Below are 18102 nucleotides of genomic sequence, written 5' to 3'. Positions count from 1 at the left end.
AGTCAAACATTTTAATCAAGAGAAAGATGAAATGGGTATGCCACCAGTCCAGATAGAGTGCCGACCGAAGGGTCTCCTTGCAGGCGGTCAGCGGGGGGGCTTGATGCACATGGTGAAGCAGATTGGAGAAAGGCAACTAGTTGATACAAGCTAAATCTGCTTTTAATAGTAAGTGCCTCTTCCCCCTCCCTAAATACTATGCAGACAAGCTCAGGAATGGCATAGCGATGGATGAGATGATGTCTCGTGGCAGCTGGGAGACTATGGTCTGATCCTCAACATAGCTTGTGAGGACGACATGCAGATATTGCAAATAACAGCGGGGTCTCGGGTGTCTGCCCTTCTGGCACAACACTCTCGGGCTAGTTGATTTCTTGTAACTACAGAAGCAGTTGCAGGGCCCTATGGTTTCCCCAGTGACCCTTAAGAAAACCCTCCTCAGAGGCCCCAAAGTTGAGTGTCCTCACTTGCAAACTCCATGTTTTCTGTAGGTGTGGCAGGGATCACCTGTGCCAAAGCAGAACGCTCCACCTGCCGTCATGGGGTAGTTTTGGCACCATATTTATGGGCAAAATGTTGATGGACTGAAAAGAGTTGGACAAAGCATGGTCACACAGATGAAGCAGAGGTAGGAGGTGAAAGGGAGGACATCTGGTAAAGGGCAAATACAAACCCATTGACTTTGCTGGATAGAAGGCAGAGTAAGTATGTGTAGGGGGAACACATCAAGGAGTGGAAAAAACCATTCTGAATGGAGGATATGGCATATGCAGAGGAGAAATGGGTGAGACAAGGAAAGTAAAATTCAAGCTCACTAGTGGGAAAAACACTAAGAACCAGTCATGGGAAGAAAAATATGTTGGAGGATGAGATGAAATGCTCATTGCTTTGAGACTTCTAGGTGAGAGCCGGCCAAACCCATCCATGGGTACTGAATTATTGGCCTTGGGGAGAGGGCCAAGACATACATTAGGATTTTTCTCTTAAAGTCCAAAAATAAATTCATGGGAATGATTATGCATTTTAACCAAAATAAGCCATGGGATGGTGCAGTAAAAATGCACAGATGCTGCTAACGCTGTTTTCCAGCTATTTCTTGCATTCTTAGCTTTGTGATTGTCCCACTTTGGTCGGATATCACTGCAGGAGTAAATGGTATGGTGAGGAATTAGATACTTGGATTAGAAACCAGAAATGCTCATAGATCTTTGACTTGTATTCTCATAGTTCTCACCAGATTTTAAAATTTAATAGTGATGATGATTAAATACTGGTTTTCTTACAATCCAGAAACATTAATGAAAACTGGTAATGCCACCAGAACAGACATTGACTGTTCAGGGTATCAAAAAAAGTATATTTTAGTGCCCTGGCAGAAAGGCACAAAGTGAACTAAAAGGCAGTGACAAGATAATTAGGCTTACTTACAATCACTGACTTCAGCATGTCTATGGCCTTCTTGTTAAATAAGACAAACCTCAGGAAGCTGGGCATGAAATACATTTTTAGCAGAGCTATATAGGACAGCCTGGCAAGAAACAGAAAGGCAGGTGCTGCAAGTACGTAGCCTGGGTTCGTTTACTATTAGAGGACTTTGGCTCGACTGCAGCAAACTTCTTAACAGCTCAAAAAAACAAGGAGATGTGCAAGGTGGTTTACCAAAAATACACGATGTTAAAGCTCTGCAAGGCTCTGTTACCCCAGTAACATCAATCTGTAGGCTGTGCTGCTGCAGGAACATCTGCCAACTTCAAAGGTAGGGAGGACAGATGCAGGACAAAGGATAGGGCACTGAGAAAGACCCTCTTCTCCACAGATGTGAATCTGTGTAATCAACACCTACCCAAAGGTTACCACAGCATCCCTGTGCAACATGTTGGTGAGTGTCATACCTACTGCACACAGGCATCCACATCCCAACACCTCCTGGCAGGTGAAAGCTAAAGAATAAGTGGAAACTGGCAGTGAATTCACTGCTTATTCCTGGAAGAAATCCAGGCAGAAAAGAGCAGGGATAGAGTTGCGTGGACTTACTGTTGGTCTCCATTCCATATCTCCTCTGCACAGGCAGGATGTCAGTATCCAGCCTGCTTCACCTCCATTCAAATTAGCCGAAAAATGACCCTCCCTCTTGCCATGGTTGATGCCAGTGTTGCCTTGGGTTAGGCTGGCACAGGATGCTTTGGAAGAGATGAACCTGTTGGGTTCAAACGTGTGCCATGCTGTGTTCAACTCACTACCATAAAACACCACGGTGACTTGAGACAGGTACTACTGGCCTAAAAAATTCCAGAGACCTTAGCTATTTTCAATACCTGCATCTGCTGTTGCATATCTGAGTGCACTTGAGGTGTTATTAAATAATGTGTTGTCTTACTGGAGGTGAAACAGGTTTCACTGATCTCTGGGGTGACCTTAAATAACACAGCTTGCCATCAAGTATCTCTGTTGACTTAGCTTAGGGGGACACCTTAAGAATTGACAAATCAAAACAAAAAGGCTCTGAGGCTGTCAAAGGCAGTAATCATATCAGGGTTCATCTCAGCTCCATTTTGCAAAAGCATCCCAAGTCTCCTTCTACTCCCTCTTTGTTTTAGACTGCACCATACTTGGTGTAGCATTCAGTTCTTGGACTTACTTGACAAATACAGGTGGTACCGCAGTTCTTGTACAGCTGGAGAATATACTTGTACAGTATATTTCCAATATTCCCACAGCCTTTTAGTGAAGATCAGGCATCACTTCAGCTAGTTTCCCAGGCACTCTCCACCAGGATGCAATTTTTTCAGGATCTGCGTTATTTTACTTTATTTGCAAACAAATGGATGTTATACATTTCCCAACAAAGGCACACAGTGACTCCACATTTCATCATATATTTATGCCTTCAACTTAAGTAATTAACTTTGTTTACACCAAGAAAACACAAATACCATCTTTTAACTTCACCAGTGTCTTTTGTGTATTTTTGTTAGGAAATAATAGTACATGTCCATTAGAACCATGGGTGACGAACCCAAATCTGGATGGTTTGGATGATTTTTTTCAAGCACGCATGGTGTTGACGCCTGCTAGACAGTATAACGAGCCCAGGGAATGATTTCTTAGCTCCTGTGACACTTGTACTATTTTAGTAAGGAAAAGGAATATCTCTTTGCATAATACATTCATTTTTGCAATGCGCTGTGAGTACAGGAAAACCTCATCCTGTCAGTCGGTGGATTAAATGAACAGCAGCAGCTGTAGCCACGTGGTGGAAAAAGCCCGGCAATAGGGTTGTTTGCGCTGCCATATTACATAAACATGGCTTTTGCCGGTTAACGCCCTCCCGCTGGGCGCTTCATGCTGCATCATATGCATGTCATGTTATGTTAGGCTGGACACAAACAGCAGCACGGGAGTCGGAAAGCAGCAGCGCTGTCTGCACAGGGGAGGCTACAGCCGTGGCTCTACCAGCTTCTCGTGACCTGATCTCCTAGAGAACCCCAAGAAAAGAATCATAATAATTGTAACAAGCTACAACAACAAGAGCAGCTTATTTTAGCTGTCTGAAAATGCTTAGGCCTTACCTGAATACCTTATATCTATGCTTCTTTACTCCTGTGGCTCTATCAGGCTCAATACTGAGATTGTGATTTTTTTCAAACAAAGCACCTCATCTCACAGTTTCCACGCAACTAAGAGGTTTAGGATGGTGAAACACTGGAACAGGTTGCCCAGAGAGGTGGTAGGTGCCCCATCTCTGGAAAGATTCAAGTTCAGGTTGGACGGGGCTCTGAGCAACCTGATCTAGTTGAAGATGTCCCTGCTCACTACAGGGGGGGTTGGACTAGATGACCTTTGAAGGTCCCTTGCAACCCAAACTATTCAATGATTCTGTGATTCTAGGATGCAAAAGCAAACCACTCCAAAGCAAGTTCTCTGTGATGAATGTGTGAGTGCTGTTTCTTTGGCCACCCAAGTACAACCAGACCGAAGGCTGTCCACAACCACCCCGTGCAGAGCAGGTGGCCCAGGCCAGCTGTTACCCTGCAGTAACATCCTCGTGAGGCTGAACGCTAAACCTTATTTCCAAAAGCAGCCTAAACACTCAGGGTAAAGCAAGTAAGTTGCAATCTTCTGAGTGCTATCCTAGGGCAGAAGGAAGTGTGCACCTCTGACATTGGCTGGCACGGTGGAAAGTTTGGCCTCTCATCTTGATCTTTATTCTGTAAAATGTTTGGTGAGCTTGAGGGCAACACAAACTAATAAACACAGTTTTAATAATCTATATGTCTCAGAGATTTCAGCCTCTGAAGCACATGTGGCTTTGGATAAATCCCAGTTAAGAATGACCGCCACTTCCCAAAGGACAGGCGGCATTTTAATGAAACCGCGAGTAATAATCCATTAACTCAGCAGTGTTGTAAAACCGCATGGAGCAACACATGATGCCAGGATGACGTTTCACTGCACTTTGCGATTTTTTGGATCTAAAATTACTAGTTGTCCATATCTATTACCTGCTTTAATTTCTCCTCTACTTTGAACTCATCACTTCTAGCTGATAACTAGATGTATTAATGAGTGACAATTGCCTTCAGTAAAGATCCAGATAATTGCTTCTCTGGTATGATAAACCATGCATTACCGCCAATCTGTTGTAAACATAGCTCCCCTCACCCCCAACTCATTTACTTTCTGCAAAGGCATTAAAATATCTGTAGCACAGAAATTTCTACTGTAATAATGGGTGTATTCTGCCACCGCGCATCCCTTACCGATCATCGGAGACTCTATAAAACTCCACGAATTAGTCTGAGGGATGTAGGACTGCAAGACCCCTGCGGCTCGGCCGGCTTCGTTCACCCCACCGAAGACGTAGATCTTCCCACCGCAAACGGTCGCAGCGGCCGAATGGACGGCCTTTGGCAGAGGAGCAATGGTCTCCCACTGGTTGGTTATCGTATCGTACCTAGGACGACAGCAACCGGAATGAGCTGAGATGACGCAGTGCTGGGTGGACAGTAAAGGCAGGACAGACAGGCAGAGAAAGCAGGCTGGGATACAACAGAAAGGCAGCTTGACAAGCAGAAGAAAAGCAGAGGTGGAAATGTATTTTTTAACATCCTGGTAATTCAGCCACTTGATAAACAGTGTAATTAATGCTTTTTTCTAAGCTTTTAAAATATTGAGAAAAAGCCCAGAGAAAGCTAGTTCTATTTTCTATATATGCCTCTCAAATCTCATTATAGTCCAAGCTAAAGAAACTCGGGACGTCTTTGTTGAGATGTCTTCCACTAATTAATTTCTATTAATGAGTATACAATGAGATTATTCTTGCAAATCAGTGCAGTGATATCCAATAGCAACCACAGGCAGGCAACTGCTAATATACTTCACTTGTTCAGCTTGTGGAACACATCTCACCTGCAACATAATGCAACACGATAGCTCTTTTTACTCTAGTTAACTGACCAGCAACGCACATTTTGTGCTTCCATTTAATTTTCTTTGTATGAACCAAACTACTGTGCTTCATTGCAGGATGCTGCAAACGTTAATGCTGGAATAAGATTTCACCATTGTATCCGTATTTGACATGAAGCAAACAGAAAAGAGTATGCATGAAAGTGCTAAATTAGTTTTAAGGTCGTCAGTATCTGATTTAATTAAGCCATTGACCATAAGGGATGTGCAGTTAATAATCCATGGATGAAGATTCATTTTAGACAATGTCACAAGTACAGACGTCGGGGTTTTTTTAAAGATAATGTGGCAGGGAACCAAATAGCTGCTCTAAAATGAGTCTTGGAGACAGTGGAAAATAATGTGATTTTTTCGAGGCTTCTATATTTCCATGTAATGGCACATTCAGTCAAATAGGAGTTTCCAGCATAGCCATTATTCAGAATTGTTGACTGCAAGAACAGAAGCCCTCATCACCCATTCAGGGCTTTTGCTCTTCTTATTAGTGATACGCAATATGCAAACACAAAATGAGTCCATGGCCATGAACCCATCTGTAAAAAAAGATACAGCGACAGGGGAGTTCTCCCTTTGCAACATGCCCCTCAAATTCTCACTGCCCAAAGTTGGGGAAAATAAAAGGGACAAAAGACATAAATGGTGGGAACAGCACAAAATAATGTGCTTAATGAAAATGCATTAATGAGTTTCCAAGTAATATAACTGAAAGTAATTAACACACTCATAAAAATGAAGCAAAAGCAAGAGGGAGGCAAACTTTAACTAAAAAAGATGAGGAAAGTGCCTTATAATGAGCATGGAGAACTGCCTTGTACAATGCTCTAAATTAGTTACTGAGAAATTAAATTCATCTACAAAAAAGTGATCAAAGGGGAGAAATATAACAAGATTAAACAACATGGTGCTGGGAGCATTGAAGGTGACACACTTATATTGGGCTGATTCTTAATGTTTGGTACCAAACCTGCCTGCAAATGCACGTTTGACTGCACAAGCAGCTCCTCCAGGTAAGGCACCATGTGCTGCGTCTCCTGCCTTTGCCCACAGTGCTCGGGGCAGCACTCATGCCCATCCCAGCAGATATGTAAAAATGTTGGGTAATCTAAAGTTTCAGACACTGCTTTTGGGTTACGCTTTGCTAACTGTTGTCATTTGGGGCTTGGTAATTTGCTTGTTGATGTTTTATTGTATAATAAAAGCTGGTTAAGAAATTGATTAGAATTGGTTAGAAACTGGGCAAAGAAATATAGCTGAGAACTGCCTTCATGTGCCTTTCTAGTTCCTCGGCTTCTAAGATATAAATTATATCTGTCACCTGATATATATCGTCTCACATCCTCCACTCTAACTTAGCACCACTGTTAGTCCAAACCTCAGGAAGGTTTGTGGCCAGTTGAAGTGGTCTGAGATGGGACAGTGAGCAGCCGTGCTGCCTTTTGCAGCACTGGCAGAAGTACCTGGGCAAAGCACAGTTCCCACGACTACCAATGACTTTTTGATGGTCCCAATATGTTTTTGGGAAGGAGGGGTTATACCCTTCACATTTGCTGGGGGTTGGGTGTGGTTGAGGACCACACCTATATAGGAATACTGGAGAAAGGTTCAAATTACAAAGACAATAGTCTCTTTTCTGGATGAATTTCACTATTGGGACCTCAAGTCTCCTAGACCCCATTTTTCACTGCTCTCTGTTTATGCTATATGATGACAGAACTAATCTTTCAGTCTTCTACTCTCCTTCATCTGCCACCAGAAAACCAGAAATGACCAGTTTCACTTTATCTGCTGAAAGCCAAGGGTTGCAAATCTACTTGATATAGGTGCAAGTAGGGCAACTTAAAAAACACTCTTGTCTTGAGGGTCATTTAGTTTAAAAAATCAGTGAACCGTAAAGCAGATGGAAGCTAGACCTTGTCCACCTAGCACAGGCATCTTATGTGGGTTTCACATAGGCTGCTCAGTGGAGCAATCCTCTTAAGTAAGGGTCTAACTTAACCCTGGGGCCAAAGAAGAGAAATTGGTGCCTTCAAGGCCTCCTGTTCATCAAGTCTCTCCATCCCCCAAGGAATTTGTTCCTCTGGTTCACTCCCTTGCAAAACTGTAGACCTGATTTCTAGTCCCTGTTTTGCTTCAGCTCCCACCCACCAGAAAGTAAAAGGTTTGTATTTTTTTTTTTTTTCTGTTGGATTATAAAGCTGTCTGCTATCAAATCTCTCTCTTTCACATACGGACTTGTAGAAAATAATAAAGTCACCTCTTCACTTTCTATGGGATAAACTAAGTAATCTAAGCTCCTTAAGTCTCCCACTGCAAGGCAGGTTTCCATCATTTTTGTCTATCTCAAATCAGCTCTTAATGTGTTCACACAAGAATTTGCACCAGATTAACTAAATTGGTTTTAGAAGAAATAAAGTTGAATCTTTGTAACCTTCCAGGACAGGAAATAATGACACCTGCTTTACCTCTCTGCCCTAGGGCCCTTCCATCTGTCGCGTCATCTCCAGCATTGCCATCGCTCCACTGCCACTAGTGCTGGTGGGGCTCCTCGGCTGCCTTTAACATCAGCTCTGCTCAGGGGCCAATGCAGAGGGAACTGATTTAAAGAATAATCACTTTGATCTCTTTCCATTAGTCAAGCTTTGCATTTGATTCCCCTGTTTGAAGTCATAGATGGAGAATTAATGGGAGCTGGCTTTAAGCCAAGCAAAGCTTTTTCTTCCCTCTCCTTCACTGCTCCCTCCAGTTCCGGTGTGTCCATGCCTGTCCTTGGCTACGGGCCTACCAAGTCCATCCCATTTGCTCAACCTGAAACTTCAAGGACATCTTCCACATGACTGATGCCTGGTTTTGCAGTCCTTGCATACTATGGACTCATGTGTGTCCTTACACAAGGACACCCTTACACACCTTCCTCTGCCCCCAGAGCAGTCCCTGCTGCCCTGTGGTCCATGGCCTTGCCATGCTCTGGACATCAGGCTTTCCACATGTGCAGGACACGTGTGTCCCTGCCTGTCACTTCACGTGCACTGAGCACTGTCGTCTCACCTGACCCTTGTGCAGTCACTATCTTCACGTTTATGTATTATTTATATACCCATGATGTGGGAAATGATCTGAAGCCAGCAGAAAATACAGCCCAGGCTTGAAGAGAGCAAAAGCAGAAATAACTGTGCTGGTTTTCACAACTATCCACTCATAGGATGTCATCTGTGGGCCTGATCCTCCTCTTGCTTTACTCATTTCATTCAACGCCTCCTTTCTCTCCCTACCACCTCAATATTAGCAGCAGAACACCCTTATTTCAAGCTGTGCCATTTGCTTCTCTGCCATCTTGACTTTTGATCACTTCAGTATCTGAAACCAGTATTTTTTTCCCCTCAGTCTCTTAATTTCTCTCCTTCTACATTAAACAGCCTTATGAGTATCTTCATTTATTCACATTATAAAATCCTTACATCACGGTCAGTCACTTACAGACATGCACCCTCCAGTTTCTTGTACATTATTTAGTTCTGTTTGCAGGAAAGCTGCTATTTAAAATAAAGCTGTACAGTGTAATATTGATCTGCTCTTCAGATGATTCACATGTTGTTTAAAATCATATTAATGGATTACTATTTTTTGCCTTTTTTATTTTCTTCTGACTGTTCTGAGGAGCTTAAGAAACTACCCTTGGACAAGGCTATATATTTAATTTTCTTAAGACGTCAATAAAACAGTAGGTTCTGAAGCAGTTTCTAAAGCTTATACAGCTTGTTCTTTACATCAAATTTTTTAGACTGTCGTTCCAAGTGCAAACTGCCAGCCGAAGTAATCTCCCAATTTTAGACAACCCTATTGTAAAAGTGCTGTCAGGTCAAGGGGATTCATCTTCTTCTGTCCTTCAAACAGATAATAACCGCAAAGCACCCACATTTCCACACTTTTAGTCACATACATTGTCTTGTCAGCATACGCAGTCTTCTCGGCTCTCAAATTGCATATATTACAGGGCCCATCCATTATCTCAAAACCTAGTTCGTGGATCCACTTCATTTCGCCGCCTCCCAGCTCAACTCATATCTCAGAAGAAGACAGAAAGTGTAATACCCTCTCGCCTAACACCTAATGACTCGCTCCCTGTCACACAGAAACTTGCCAGAGGGGCTTGATGGAGAAGTGCAGCCGCGCCGATATTTCCCTAAACATTCATTTCAAAAACATAACTCTCCCTGAACGTATACCCATGTACAGCCACAAAAATGGACTTATAACTCAGCCCCTCTGGCACATGCATATTGGTTTAAGATGAGCAATGAATTACTCCTACCTGTCTGGTTTTGATAGTCCTGTAATATTACCCGTCGAGCCGGAATTTTTACTGCCTCTTTACAGACAAATGGCAGATAAAGGGTAAAAAAATTTCAGCCCTATTGAAGTTGATGGGAAAACATCCACTGATTTAAGTGGCACCAGAATTTCTGGTTGAGGCTGCATCCTTCAGCATCCCAATGACACAACCAAAAGCCACGGAGAGAGGAGCACAGGAGCTGATGGCATAACCATTAGGAGTCCGGTGGTCCCTACTTGCTTTAATGCTTTCTAATGGTGCAGCAGATATGTTAGGTGCAGTCAGGTGGTAGCACGTACAGCTAAGATGGTCTGACAGATGTTTTAAAAAACAAAATGCAATAAAAAACATATTTGTAAAACGTTAACCATTTAGGATGAAATATTCCGAGAATTCTAGGAAAAACAGGTGGAGAACAAGAAGGAAACTGGGAGAAAATGTTATTTTCTCCATCTTCAAAGACCTGCTGTGATGATACCCTGCAGTCTCCATGATCCGGGGCTGCTAACTGATGAGGTCAAGGTAGGTCACTTTGGACCTACACACAGAGATGTGCCCTCCATCATGCTTGCGAAAACACATGGAAGCCTGGCCAAAGCTGGGTATGGTCACACTTGAGCTAACTGAGCAAGCAGAAAGCAAAATGTGGTTGGGAAAGATCAGCTGCATGTGCACGAAGGGAGGTGGTAGATGGCCCAGCGAGGGAGGGTGTCCAGTGCGTTGTCCTTCACACCGGTGGCACAGCCCAGGACCACATCGTGCATCAGGCCTCGCTAAGCTCTGTACCTCCATCTGGATGGGTAACAGGGCTGTAATCTCAGATGCCTCCATTGAGGTGAAAACCAAACCAAAACCCAAGAGTGTGTGACCCTGAAATGCAACACTGAGGGGAACAACTTTAACCTCAGAGGTAAATGTAATTTTTGGCATCACCTGACTTGGTGATGACAAAAATCAGGTGATCACCTGACTTGGATCATACAATTATGTAACTTTACTATGATTTTAATACAATGCTTTTGTAAGACCTGCTGGAATGACAGAGAGGTCTCCGCTCTCCCAAGAGATGGTATCTCAGTGTCCTATCCAAAGCAACACAATATTTGAAGAGGAATGTGCATCCCACAGAGAAATATGGTGGGAGAAGGCCGGTCACTTGTAGCTCTTGATGGAGGGAAAAAAGAAAGGGAGGACAAAGTCAAGAAGTAGACATTCACTGTGCATACAACTGCAGACAACTGAGCAAATAAAGGGGCTTTATATGTATGTTAATATGGTGGGGTTTTTTTTCTGAAAGTTGCAACCCAAATCCAGAAAGTCTTATCACTTGCAAAAGTTGGTGCAGCGGTCCCTGCTATTTAAATTCCTGAATGCTCACATAAATTAGCTGCCTGGTCCAAATGGGAAATGCTTTTGTCTGAAAAGGCCTGACTTGGCTCAGTACAGCTACAAGGGTCAGCTTTTTCTCACCTGCGTTTTTAACAGCAGACCCCTGGAACATCCTTTTTAAAATGCACAGCTTCAGCCACGCCATGCTCTGCTTCTGTCGTGTCTCACTGTCATTTTAATACAAAGGAGAAAAAAGAAAATGTCCAAACCCCTCTCTCTTTTCTTGGCATAACCCAAAGGAGGCCATGTTGCACTTTTTCCATAGCTGTGTTTCACAAGTCACTTTATAGACAATAGCAGAGTAATTATAACCACGGGTTTAGCAAATCCCCATGACAAGACATCCTTATTGCAGCGGAGACAGCGTGCGCTGAAATGATAGGGAGGAAATCAGCCCCTTTCTCACATAAAAGTCTCTTGGTGGGCTCGTTACAAGTGAAAGCCAGCACGGCTGCTGTCATGGAGCCATGCGGGGCACGCCGAGGGCCTGAGCGCGACTTTGCAGGCTGCAATGTCATTTGTGGCAAGGGCTTGGGTGACTTGAGATGATAAGGAAGGAGAGGGGGAGACTTTGCTTGATTTGGGGTTCACTCAACTGACTGACATTTGGATGCTTTGTTATAAAGAGAGATATGAGAATCAGAGCAAAGATTCTCTGAAATGAGACTCTGGGAAAGATAAAAAGAGATAATTTAATGTTATTAATTTCAATGACATCTATCAAGACACATATCCAGGATAGCATTATTTAGATGTTCCTGTTTACTGGGAGATGGAATGAAAGACTGCATCTCTTTCCTGGGCTCGCACCCTCTCACGTTCACAAAAACATTTCTGATAGTTAAACTGACTTAAAATACAGGACAAATACCTTCAGAAAACAGAAATAAATCTGCATAAACCATTGAGATTTCCTTCAAAGGAAATTCCAGGGCAGTGTCCACCTCAAGCTCAGAGTAAGCAGGGAAGCAACACTTGCATGTTGCATTCACCGCTAGGATTTAGCATTTGTTCTTCACTGTCTGCATCTCCACGAGTTCTCAAGCCTGTGCCCAGGCTGGGAGGAGGGAAGGTTACCTGCAGACCTTGTCCCACGGCACATGTCCTTTCCAAGGGCTATTTTGTCACGTGCTTGTCTCTTAGGCAAAATAGTGCCAAATTTGTGAAGACAGAGGAACCCAAAACTAGGGCCGTATGTGAATGGTGATCACTTAGCACAAGATAGGATCTCCCTGGCCATGCATACAGACAGCTGGTCTGTCCCATGCACTGAACTAGGCAGAAATCCTTTGGGGAAAAAAAAAGTCATTGCACGATTAAAAGTTGTACCAAAAAGCAGTTCTGTAGAAGGAAATTTTATTTTTGGCATTTCCTAATTTCCTGTGTGTTTGACTTTGAAACATTAAGAAACTTTTAATACAGGTTTTGGTATTCAGTATTTACGGTATCTACTTAAATGAAAAAATAAACACTCCCTGCGTAAACGGAACATAAATGTTCCAGTAGCAAAACCCAGAAATAACAGATTGAAAGCATCTTGAATCCAAACCATTTGAAAATATTTTTTTTTTTCTCCGAATCTTTCTTAATGACCTATCCCTTTTTGGCTCGCCTGTTAAGGCAACTTTTACTGGGAAATGCCTGCTTCAAAATGTTGCTGAAGAAGTATTCAAACTCAGCACTTTTAAAACTGACAAAAACAAAAAATCCTCATATTTTTGGTTGCCAGATTCACTAAGGAAAAATATTTCACAAAAACATATCATTACTCTATTGTCACTATGGATTTTTAAGTGTTTGGGTAAGGCTAGGGCTGTATTGATCTTTTTGGAATGGAATATTATACTGCATTTCAAAGTGGTTTCTATTTTTTAATAAAAAATTGATACGCATATAAAATTTATGGTTTTATTGAGTGTTATGGTTGACATGAAATTAGTTGGTTTTGGAATTCTACTTTGCGAAATGTTTCTTTTGTGCTTTTGTTCCTTTTTTTTTAAAGTTCCATCTGAGAACAGGAAAACTTTTATATCTGGAGTCTTCTTGAAAAGAGAAATTTCCATTCTCTTCCATCTCTATTCAGCCCCTCAGCCAGGAATTCAAAATTGTTTCCATTTATGGGTTGTTTTACTCGGAGCTTGGCAGGTTCCAGCCCCAGGCCAAGAGCACCAAAGGGAGGATCTGAAGGATCTTCCTTCCAGTCAGGTCAAGGCTGAGGTGCTTTACCAGGAGAACGCATGCGAGAAACTCACTTTGCTGTTGCCTTTTTTTTTTTTAAAAAAAAAAAGGATTAACATGGTCTGTAAAGACTTTCATCAGTACTAAATTCAAAGGAGGTTTATTAGTTCATTGTATAATCTGTGTAAAGTGTCCAAAGAAGCTTAATTCCTCTCTTCCCTCCCCTGAGCAAACCGACAAACAAACTGGCAGCTTTCGCCTTTGGTTTTGAAACAATGCTTTCCACTGATTCCACTGAAGCTTTAAAAAGAAATCTAATCCTGGATACTTTCCTCATTCCTTAACTGTTATAAAAGCTTATTTTAACAAGTACAGCCCGTTTGATGTGTCCTTTAAAAGGAAAATGGTCCTTTAGCATAGCATGAAGAAAAAGGTCCAGCAAACAGCATGGTTTTGGGTTGGTTTTTTTACCTTTCCACATGGTCAACGTTGCCTGCCACACCGACCCCTCCAATGGTATAAATTTTCCCATCGTACACCAGACTGTTATGTCGACACCTTGGGACTGTCATGCGGGACACGAGGTTCCAGTTATCGAGCAAGGACATGTAACACCAGACATCAGCGAGCGTGACACCCGACTCCATGCCGCCTGGCACCGACGGGCAGGTGGGGGAAAGAAAAGGGGAGAATTACGTGAGATCTTGGAACGGCAGCAGCTTTGCACACAGCAATCAAAGCCAGTTACAAAGTAAAAACTCTTCAAATGACATTTGACTAATTAAAATAAATCACCCTCAATACTGAGCATCTGTTCCGATGATGCATATCTGTGTCATTTATTCATGCGCCCCAAAGGCTGGTTTTTTTTAATAAGATGACATGAAGAAATCAAGATGTCAGACTACGAGGGACATGTACATAAGGGGATAGACCCTTTTCAGTGTTCATAAATAACTTCCAGTCTATTAAATTACTGCAACACTTGCAAGAAGGTGTCAGGAGGCAGAGCCTATCTTGGCTTGCATGGCACAGGCCAGTCTGAAATCTAAAATGCTTAATGCAGTGATGGATTGAAGCAACACATACAGGGGCAGAATCTAGTCAGTGCAGGCTTAATGTCGAATTTTCAGGGACAAATTTCGTATTTATTTTCATTCGCTGATAAAGGAAAGAACCAGCTGTACCGCTCCTGTAAAACAGCTCAAGGTGCTCCAGTGAAATATTTATATTGGTCATTTTTAAACTGAAGCTTCCAAGGTAGCCATTTAGTGGGTGTCTTACTATCCCCATTTTGAAGCACAAAGAGGTGAAACAATTTATTTGAGACCACACTAGGAGTCACCAGTCATGCCAGGAAAAGCCACTAGACTCAGTTCTGTGGCTTAATGAGAAAACCAGGCTTCCTCCTTGGCATTTTGCTATTCCAAATCTATACTACGCAGTGTGGGGTCCAGTACTTGGAGCTTGAAGGGGTTCATTCCCACTTCTGTTGGCTCCCCTTCCCTCTTTCGTGTGTCTTTTAGGTTTAAGCAAAGCAAAATATCCACCAACACTCAGCTAGGTTTCCAGCCATGCGGGATTTTCAGCTCTCCTATTGTAGCCACCAAATATCATCAGGTCACTTATCCAGATTCAAGGGAAAGAGCTGAAATAAGGTTTGAATTTAGGATTCAAAAGCTTTTGTTAGCAGGTATGGCACAGCCTAATATGGCTTTACACATTGGAAAGTACCTCAGCTAAGAATAACTAAAAGCCAACGTCTCACAAAAGCCTCCATAGAAGGCTTTTGCTCCAGTGGCAAAACAAGCATGGGCAAAAAAACATCAAGAAATAATTTCCAATCAATCCTTAGGGCCTCTATGCAGTATTAATGGAATTCAACACCACAGGCAGCAATTTACTGTGGAAAATGCAGTGAGAGAACTCGACAAGGGAAAGGCAACAGCTGCAACCCCTTACTGGTACTGCCTGGTGCATCTGCGCTCCCAACTACATCCTCGGATCGCACACACCTGAACCTTTCTGCCCAGGCTCTTCTTTTTATCATCAAACCTCTACTCAGCTGCCATCAGAGCAGCCTTGCATCGCCTGGTGGGAATTGCTTTTCCCCCTCCAGTCAAGCAGAGGTACCACCAGACTGCAAAAAGCAGACACTGTGCTGCTACGGGCGCAGTGTAGACAGTTACTTTGGGAGTTAAAGCCTTTTAAGGAGTGTGGTCTCAGTTTCATTGAAACTAAGAAGATTACAGGGCTAGTGACTACTGTCAAAAGAGAGGTCTCAACAAGAAGTACAAAACGTGAATGCTCCTGTAAGCAAATACTGTAAGTGTAGGTCACATATTCAGCAGTTCAGCCTGTCTGTCTCAAATTCCATAACCCACCACTTAGACTCAACTACAGCCAGTATTTTAAATTGTGTTTCTATGGCAGTGAAACCTCTTTGCATGCTTGATGGCTGTCAGCTCTATTTTCCTCATGTTGCAACTGCAAAATATTGCTGTTGACTGCTTTGAGAGAACACAGAGACATGGAGAATGATAAAAGCAGGGAAATCCCTCTCTCCCGGCCTCCCTCACACTTGTCTTTTTTTCCCCCCAGGAGCAGTTGGGTAAAACTCCCACATGTCCCTCTTTGTCTGCACTGCCTATGTTGTACAGAAGAAACTTTTCTCCTAGCCCAGTAAATCTAGGCAATGAATGGACTAAGAGTAGCCCTGTGGAGGACTATGGGATACATTGGCTGGATGGTTGCACTCAAAGAGTTGCGGTCAATGGCTCGATGTCCAAGTGGAGGCCAGTGACGAGTGGTGTTCCTCAGGAGACAGTACTGGGGCCAGTGCTATTTAACATCTTTGTTGGCGACATGGACAGTGGGATCGAGTGCACTCTCAGCAAGCTTGCTGACGACACCAAGCTGTGTGGTGTGGTCGACACGCTGGAGGAAAGGGATGCCATGCAGAGGGACTTTGACAGGCTGGAGAGATGGGCCTGTGAGAACCTAATGAAGTTCAACAAGGCCAAATGCAAGGACCTGCACATGGGTCGGGGCAATCCCAAGCACAAGTACAGGCTGGGCGGAGAATGGATTGAGAGCAGCACAGAGGAAAAGAACTTGGGGATGCTGGTGGATGAGAAGCTCAACATGAGCTGGCAATGTGCGCTGGCAGCCCAGAAAACCAACTGTATCCTGGGCTGCATCAAAAGAAATGTGGCCAGCAGGTCGAGGGAGGTGATTCTGCCCCTCTACTCTGCTCTTGTGAGACCCCACCTGGAATACTGCGTTCAGCTCTGGAGTCCCCAACACAAGAAGGACATGCAGCTGCTGGAGCGAGTCCAGAGGAGGGCCACCAAGATGATCCGAGGGGCTGGAGCACCTCTCCTCTGAAGACAGGCTGAGAGACTTGGGGCTGTTCAGCCTGAAGAAGAGAAGGCTCCAGGGTGATCTTGTTGCAGCTTTCCAGTACTTAAAGGGGGCCTACAGGAAAGCTGGAGAGGGACTTTTTCCAAGGGCATGTAGTGATAGGACAAGGGGCAATGGCTTTAAACTGAAAGAGGGCAGATTTAGATTAGATATAAGGAAGAAATTCTTTACATTGAGGGTGGTGAGGCACTGGAACAGGTTGCCCAGAGAAGTTGTGGCTTCCCCATCCCTGGAAGCGTTCAAGGCCACGTTGGATGAGGCTTTGAGCAAGCTGGTGTAGTGGAGGGTGTCCCTGCCCATAGCAGGGGGGTTGGAACTAGATGATCTTTGATCTTCCAACCCTAACCATTCTATGATTCTATGAAATCTGCTGCTTACCTGAGAGATAGATGTTGTCCCCAGCACTGACCACGCTGAAAAACTCTCGATCATAGAAGGGCAGGCTGGCCAACGGGTACCACTTGTTGTTTTGAGGATTTAAGCAAGTGACTGCTGTTAAAGCACGTTGATTCATGCCAATCATCTGACGACCCCCAACTAAGACTATTACCTCGGCTACACCTAGGATTCAAGTAAGAAAAATAATATTCTTAAAAAGTGACATCTCTCAACCAGGCAAGAGCCTATCAAAAAATTCTCAGCAGTCAGGGTAATTTTAATGTATCGTATAAAAATCTGTTTTAGACTGTGCAATCAAACCAGGAAGAGTGAGAAAAACAGGAGTGCATGTGTAAAGGAGGAGTGGTGGGTGAGGAACGACACTATCAACACGCTTGGGAGAACTTGGGAGGGAGCATGCCATCTGGGCAAAATGTGAAGGAGAAAGAAATAAAAAGGCAGTTCCATGTAAAGATGTCTATTGACTTCAACAGTCTTTGAGTGAGACCTGTGTGTAGCAAATTCCTGTTCCGCTGAAGCAAATGGGAATTTTGTTAAGGATTGTGATAGCTTTGGAGTTTGGCCATTGTCCAGGGAAAGTATGGTTGGACTTTAACCTGAAGGTGTTCTCACACTAAAAGCTAATGTCTGGAAGAGATTTAGGCTATAGTTATGGTTCTTCACTCTGATCTTTTCTCTGCATATTCTCTATTAACTTATCATTTTCTGGTGATTTTTTTTGGTGTGCGTGTGTTTTTCCCAGAGAAGGCAGGTTTTCCAGATGTAGATAATATGCTCAAGCCATGGATCAGGGTCTTTTGTGTACTAGGTGCTAGGAAACGTGACAGAGATAGCTCCTGCCCTAACACAGTTATTAACTGAGATTTATCTGTTCTTGAACAGCTCCCCCAAGACCATAATACGCAGCGTGAACA

At 43.3% G+C, this 18102-nt stretch overlaps 1 protein-coding gene across 1 annotated transcript in view; it reads right to left on the bottom strand.

Moving 5' to 3' along the window:
- Nucleotides 1-18102, bottom strand: part of KLHL29 (kelch like family member 29) — a 259548-nt gene that overhangs the window by 17604 nt on the left and 223842 nt on the right. Inside the window, 3 exon segments of the mRNA XM_086623548.1 lie at nucleotides 4761-4954; nucleotides 13838-14018; nucleotides 17168-17350. Of these exon segments, the coding sequence (XP_086479674.1) occupies nucleotides 4761-4954; nucleotides 13838-14018; nucleotides 17168-17350 (558 nt within the window).

This window comes from Tauraco erythrolophus, chromosome 2 (genome assembly GCF_009769465.1).
Source record: "Tauraco erythrolophus isolate bTauEry1 chromosome 2, bTauEry1.pri, whole genome shotgun sequence".
NCBI classification, from domain to species: domain Eukaryota; kingdom Metazoa; phylum Chordata; class Aves; order Musophagiformes; family Musophagidae; genus Tauraco; species Tauraco erythrolophus.
The sequence above is the reverse complement of the archived record's forward strand: the minus strand, read 5'-3'. Positions and strand labels throughout refer to the sequence as shown.